At 29.2% G+C, this 7,640-nt stretch overlaps 1 protein-coding gene across 1 annotated transcript in view; it reads left to right on the top strand.

Annotated features, from left to right (window-relative positions):
* Positions 1-7,294, top strand: part of LOC111626681 (serine/threonine-protein kinase D3-like) — a 21,141-nt gene extending 13,847 nt beyond the window's left edge. Inside the window, exons 8-14 of the mRNA XM_023370159.1 lie at positions 1,304-1,408; positions 1,513-1,611; positions 1,988-2,072; positions 4,882-4,957; positions 5,042-5,148; positions 5,235-5,320; positions 6,124-7,294. Coding sequence (XP_023225927.1) covers positions 1,304-1,408; positions 1,513-1,611; positions 1,988-2,072; positions 4,882-4,957; positions 5,042-5,148; positions 5,235-5,320; positions 6,124-6,363 — 798 coding nt within the window. The 3' untranslated portion in view covers positions 6,364-7,294. The remainder of the gene's footprint in view (positions 1-1,303; positions 1,409-1,512; positions 1,612-1,987; positions 2,073-4,881; positions 4,958-5,041; positions 5,149-5,234; positions 5,321-6,123) is intronic.
* Positions 7,295-7,640: the final 346 nt, after the last annotated feature.

The following is a 7,640-nucleotide window of genomic DNA, read 5'->3' as shown; positions in this document are numbered from 1 at the left end:
TCTGAGAAATAAAGAGCATTTTAGAGCTCATAATGGAACCTGAAATTGATCTGACGACAGAAAAACTCCAAGAACTCTCAAATGAAGAATACCGAGAAACTCAGCGAAATGTGTTATCTTTTGGAAAAGAGGAAGACGAAAGAGGACCAATGTCGACATCTGCTACTAAAGATCTTTTGAAGGAGTGGGAGGATGTTATATCATCCAAGTGGCAACCAAAGCAGAATAAGGTTCATTGGGTTGGGGATCTCTACAATTACAATACTATTAATTACTTCCGAAAAATCCTGAAGAAAAGAGAAAAGCAATCGACATTGGACAGATTGTTTAACCCCCACAAACGGATAAAACATGACTAATAAAAATGCAAGACAGCATATGTATGTATTTTTACTATTACATGTAAATAAATGGAGTAAAAAAAGTATATATTTTTTTTATTTTTTGGAGTCTTCGGAATGAATTAATCAAATTCCCATACAAACCTATGGTAAATCGATAATCGGTTAACGAGCAATTCGGATAACGAAGAAAGTCTTGGAACGGATTATGTTCGTTAACCGATCACCCACTGTATTTGAAAAGACATATAGACACAAATGGGATGTGTAAAGGATAGAAGATTAGTTTCATAAAGATCTTTGTGATTATCTTTCCTTCTTTTAACTGTAATAAGATATCTAGAAATATTCATCTTTACAACTTTCTTGTTTGAGTTGTAATGAAAGATACAGAGATTGGAGTTGGCTAGGTTAAGAAAACAGTGAACATCTGTCTTTGATTTCCAGACAATTTAGTATGTCATCTATATGTGTACATATATCTGATTTCAATGGTGAATTTCATTATTGTAATGAGGTAGAAAACGACTTTTCTAGCCTCGAATGACTGACTCACACAGGCTAGCGAATAAGCCCTCCTCTGTTGGTACTCTTCTGTTTCACACATAAGTTATATCCTCAAGCTGGAGGGAGGAGGAATAGCAGACCAAGTGTGCAATTTATTATTTTTATATTCATTAATTTTATCATATTTTGTTATTTTGAATTTAACTTATTCATGTTACTTTGCATTTCTACTTCCATAACTTGCAAAATTTGTTTTTGTTTTTGAACATCTATATTCAAATTTGATGAGAGCTAGTAATATAGCTAGAGATGTTTGATCATTAAAAAAATAAATGCTAGACTGTAAGGTTTATATATTTATTATTTCATTCAGTATGTCTGTTTTGTCATTTTTACATTATTATAAGAATATTAAATAACCATATAGTAAACTGAAATATCTTATTTCTGTTAAGATTTTTGTAGTAATGGAGAAATTGAAAGGAGATATGTTAGATATGATTCTTACGAGTGAGAAAAGGCGCCTTTCGGAAAGAATTACAAAGTTCCTCGTATACCAGGTGTGTTTTATCGGTTTGTTACATTTTATAACTATTTAATACAGTTTTAAGCACTGTATCGCTTTAAATTTATATGTTGTTATAATATTACTTAAATATTTTAGATTTTAATTGCTTTAAAACATCTTCATTCTAAGAATATTGTTCACTGTGACTTAAAACCAGAAAATGTGTTGCTGTCTTCTAATTCAGATTTTCCTCAAGTAAGTTAATTTGTTGTTTATTATATTTTAATAACAAACATGCTTATTAAAGAAATAAAACGTAAATCCATTTCATACTGCTTTTCTCGGAATGAAAAGTTTTTAGAAAACCAAAATACCATACTTTCAAGCTCAATACCTATCATCAGTCAACAGGATCTTTTTTCTCTTGCTAACCTCCTGATGAATTGTTGGATAATTCAAGTATAAAGTAAAAATTTTGTAGGTTTGTAGGTTTTCACCCCAAGAAAAGCAATATAAATTGGAGTTAATAATAAAATATAATTTAATTACATTTTAATGAAATGCATGTTTCTATAAAATGTATCTGAATATTTAGAGATTTGCAAAATTAATTTAAAAAAATATTTTATAGGTAAAACTGTGTGATTTTGGATTTGCACGAATTATTGGTGAAAAATCCTTCAGAAGATCTATTGTTGGAACACCAGCATATTTAGGTAAACATTTGAATATACAGTATTTAAAATACAGTAGAGCGTCGTTTATCCGAATCAATTGGAGACTGGGGTTGTTCGAATAACTTATTTTTCAGATAATTGATTATGTACGAAAAAATATATTAACCTATCCCATGTCGAAATTTTTCTCCGTTGCATGTCACTTCGCATTAAATTTTCGTTGATGTTAAACCTAACATAAACTTTTTAAAATAATAATCGTGGCTATTGTATCATTAAAAATTATTTCTTTATTTTTTACACAAAATAAAAATATAAAAACAAAAAAAATTATACTTTAGAAGTTATCTAGTATCAAAAACGTTTGATTCAGCACGACATACAGTCCTCAGAAAAACACTACACAAAAGTGCCAGTGCTGCCAGCTAAAACACACACACCAACAAAAAAAATATTGGAGTAGCCCAAGATATAGCCAAAGATTGCAGTGCCACAGCACTAGCAAAAATTTAAATTTGCCGACTGGAATTCTTTCAGATAACTGACATTTCAGATAACTGACTTTCAGATAAACGATGCTCTACTGTACATTATAATACAATACAATTTATATTGTTACATACAACATTATTTTATACATTATTATGTGTATTTTATAACTACTAGAAATTTCTCTGTCAAGCATGATGGAATATTTTTTATGAAAAAGTAGAGATTTCAAGAAATTGAAGAATGGTTGCTAATATTGCTACAAATGAAGTACTACTATCAGAAGTTTATACTATCTGTTGTAACATAAAGAGCAACAAAACACAATTTCACCTGGAATGGACAGAAATAGTAGAAGTTATAGAGAATTCATTTACATACACATAAAGAAATGAGACTTTATATTAAAAAAAATATTAAAATCTTTCTTTTTTGTAAAATTTCTTTATACACTACATTCTGAGTAAACACTATTGTCTTTTAAAAGGTTTCCCTGCTGTCTTCCTTTAGTAATAGACATTCAATAATGTTTTTGTTTCTTGAACAGGATAAAGCAACATAGATTTGACCAATTTTACTCTTACGCTTTCCCCTAGACATTTTTACTTTATTTTTTGACAAAATAATGAGTCTCTTTAATTCCACATTGATAAAACAAAGATGAATTGTATGTATGTTAGTTAAATGAGCAATAACATTTTCTAAATAATGGGTTTGTTAGATCACTTTCGATTGGATAATAGAACATCACATGGTCACTATGGGAAGATTTTTTTTTTTTAATTTTGTTATAGAAGTGATATGATGCAGTTAACTTTTTTTAACGTTTAAATTTTAAATTTAATGAAGTAAGTTTGAAATACACCATTTGCCAAAATATTTAAGAATGCAACTTAAGAGAAATTCCATCGTCAAGCACATACTAAATGAGGTCACAGACATCACTGCAATGTAAGTGCAATCACCGATCTGAAATCAATAAAACATTTATAGCTAATACTTCCATAAAATAAGTAGCCTACACTTTCCATCAGAACATAAAACAAATAAAATCAAAATTTCATCTAGTTTTGCAATAGAACCAAACTTCATAAAGTTTGGTTCTATTGCAAAACAAATCCTCCAGACAAAACTCTAGTATAAGATCTGCGAGAGGGGCAGATCTGACCTTTGTGTAAACTAAAGAAAATAACAATTGTTTGAAATATGGTATGTACAGTACATATAAATGATCAACAACAATGTAAAAGTTAATGGATTATTTAATAAAACAAATGATGCTATTGTAATAATAAACAATAAAAGGTTATTAATTACACAATGGCTATTAATGAATTTATTAATATATTAATATCCAAATTATAAAATTATCATATTAATTATATTAAAATTAATACATGAAGATTATAAAATAGTCATAATTAAGATATAACAAAAATAAATTGTATCCATCAAGCAATATTCCAATCACTCTATAGTTTATCCTTCACTTAGCAGTGCTAAAACATCTTATCATCTCCAATCCAACTAGACAGATTAAGTGAACTAGATCATTGGATGGATGATTGCAGTTTACATCATAAAAACGAGACATGGGATGAAATCTGCAGGAGCTGGTTCTGTCTTACAGGACATCTGTGCATGATAGCTCTGGCTACACCCAAGTGAAACTCCACCTATGTAGAAAGATTGTTCTTTTTTGGGATTGCTTTACTTTAACAGCACTTGCCATCAAAGATAAGTTAACAGCATTATGGCAGATAACGAAGAATGCTCAGACAAAAGTCAAGGGCCCAGAAGCAGTAGCAATAGGCATACAACACTAATATGTATTTTTCTATCAACTGTTATTTTCTTTGGTTTGTCTGGAGAAGTCAAATCTGTTCTCTCAGACCCTGTAGAAGAATTCGGTCTTGGAGATTGGCTTTGCTATAGAACCAAACTTTACAACTTTTGAAGAAGTAGGAAAATATTAGTTTCCATTACAACAATAGGAAATTTAAATAAAATATGTGATACTGTGGCAGCCATGAAAATTGCATCACCTATAAAATCCTGTAAAAATGCATTTATTTTTTTAAGGTATAATTTTCTGCAGATTTACAAGAAACTGTAAAAGATTGCATTTTCCATAACATCATAAACAAGGGTATGCTTTTTATTTGTTGATACAGTTACCATGACTGCCACTCTACTACAAAAGAACTTACAGTTAATATTCTGTAAAGTGTCTTGTTCTTTTATCAAGCAAAGCAGCTATCTTTTCATACAAAGTAAAACACATGGTAAACAAGTAGTAATTATTTTTTGTTTAATAAAAAATTATTGAATTATTTTTATGAAATTTTTTTCATTTTAGCACCAGAAGTTATACTGAATAAGGGATATAATCGCTCATTGGATATGTGGTCTGTTGGAGTAATTATTTATGTTAGGTAAATACAGGTATATTTATTAACTTTTTCAATTTTACTTACATTTAAAATTATATAAAAATTTAAAATTATACTTCTTTGTAGCCTTAGTGGGACTTTCCCATTTAACGAAGACGAAGATATCAATGATCAGATTCAAAACGCAGAATTTATGTTCCCTCCAGATCCTTGGAAAACTATTTCCTCTGAGGGTATGTATCGCTATTTTAAAAAAATAATGTAATATAATCAAAGCTGATTTGTTTTTTTAAATAAAAATAGTCATTATATATTTTAGCAATTCATCTGATCAGTGGTCTTCTTCAGTTAAATGCCAGGAAGAGGTATACCGTTGATAAAACTTTGGCTCACACTTGGTTACAGGTAAAATAGTAATTGCTTTTATTAAATATTTTAATTATTTTATACTTAATAAATAAATTTGTTATTAAACAAAGAAAATTGTATTTGTAAAAAAATGTGTAAATGTGTTCCTTGGAAATGTATAGTTTTCTGATATTTTTTATGCTGAATAATTATTTTAATAACAGTTAATGCAAGAGTGTAACAGTTAATAATTGTTTATATTGTATGATGGATGAATAGAGATAGTCTAATAATATTTTAGACAGAAATGCACAGGTTGTTGTCCTCATAATTAATTCTTTTCAATACTTTATTGTTTAACATAAAATTTTTAAGTTAAATATTAAAATATTAAGAATTTTTCTTTATTATTTTTTCTCCCGAGATCAATAAGAGAAATTTTTGTGTCCTGTCCATCACAAATTCAGCCAAGCCAAATGGTGATGGATAGGGCCTGCTGTATCTAGATTAATCATGAAAATTTTTGAAAGTCCAACTTATACGCAAACTGGAGTCTCTCAGAACATCAAAGATGCTATGAGAGACTTAGGGCAAGCTGCTTTGGTCCATTTGTCCAATGTTAGATTTTGATGACATTAAGAAAGTTACACTTATTTGTCAGATAGAAAAAGATTTGTAGTAATAATTGTGTTTAAATGGCTAAATTTAGTTTTTAATTATTCCATTTTTAAATGTTTAGTACTTTTATCCTAATTTCTCTATCGATGAATATATTTATTTTATATAAGTTAATGTTTTGTCATTAAAACATAGCATTTCTAATGATATATATTTCTATATATTTTAAATGTTATCACTAGGATTATCAAACCTGGTGTGATCTAAAAGAATTGGAATCAGAAGTAGGACAGAGATATTTAACTCATAAGTCCGACGATGCACGTTGGGAAGCGTACCGATGCCAACATAATCTCCCTCCTGCTCCAGCATCACCTTATCCATTGGAGACAGATGAAGACAATATGGAGGAAAGCGATTCTAGTCCATCTGCAGACACGACTGTGGATTCTATAGGAAAGTCAAAAAATACAAATATGTAAAGAAGTTATCTAATAATGTTTCAATTATAGTTTATATCAGCAAATTGCATAAAAAAAGGATACAATTCATTTTACGTTTATCAGTTTTTAGAGTAAAACAATAAATAATTCGCATTAGACTTAATCAGATTATTAAAATGATTAATGTTAAATAATATATACCAAATTGGTATATTTTTTCTTATAGATAACTTATGAGAAAGTTTTTAATATTGGACTTTGAAATATTAAAAAGGAATTTCAGAAGTTATATAGCATTTAGAATATCTATCATCATTAAATGGTTAAAACTTATTTAGAACATTTGTGTAATTGTATAAAATTAATGAAAAAAAATTTATACATGTAATGACTAATGCAACAGTTTTTTATGGTATATATTGAATATATTTATAACAAGTTAACAAATTTTATTACTTTACATGTTCTGCATGGCTGATAAAACAAATATTGCGAGTCAAAGCATAGTTCATGGACTTGAAAGGTTCTTGCAAGATTAGCATCTGTTTGAATTTCATATCTGAAAGCACTACTTTTCAAATGAAAAGTTTATTTGCAGGAAGTAAACTTTGGGATGCTGGGAGTCGAGGTTATCCTTCAACTCTGTAGTAAATAAATGTTCAAGATTTAAATTTTACTCACAATGCATAGTAGGGCAGTAAGGAGCATATTGATTTGCAGCAGAACGGCATAAGAGTATCTAATGCCCTAGACAAAGAAAATTTAGGCACCCCTATATATTATTTGTAAATATATATTATCATACTAACACAATCACACATGTATTCCTATATGTGTAGATACAGTTGACCTCCCCTATAACACGGTAGATACGTTCTGGTTTTTATGAATTCATTTTCTACGAGTCCAGCCAATCACAGCCCGGCACGTATGCAGTTTACAGACTATGGCTGTTTGAAAGGTTTCTTTCATAAAATTAATCGATTCTAGACTAATTCGACTCAACATTTCCAAAATACGTATAAGTTTTTGGGAATAATCCATATAAACTATGCTATAAACAAAAAATCGTAGGATTACTTACCGAGCGTGCACTGTTCGACTACGGGGAACCAAGCTTAAGCAATGGCTTAAGCTTGTTTTCGTCATAGAGCTTGTCATTGAATGGCGCTCGTGTGCTTCCTGATAAATTATTTTTTTTGCAAAAAATTAACTGAACATTGGAGACATCATTAATATAAATATAATTTTTATGGGCGTTAAATAATAAATGGTTTTTAGTAGGTCCGCTGCTCGTTTAAACTCAAAAGTTTGTA

The sequence above is a fragment of the Centruroides sculpturatus genome, unplaced genomic scaffold (assembly GCF_000671375.1).
Source record: "Centruroides sculpturatus isolate CEXI.00-Female unplaced genomic scaffold, Cexi_2.0 scaffold451, whole genome shotgun sequence".
In the NCBI taxonomy this organism is placed as follows: domain Eukaryota; kingdom Metazoa; phylum Arthropoda; class Arachnida; order Scorpiones; family Buthidae; genus Centruroides; species Centruroides sculpturatus.
Note: the sequence above shows the minus strand (reverse complement) of the source record. Positions and strands in the feature narration are given on the sequence as shown.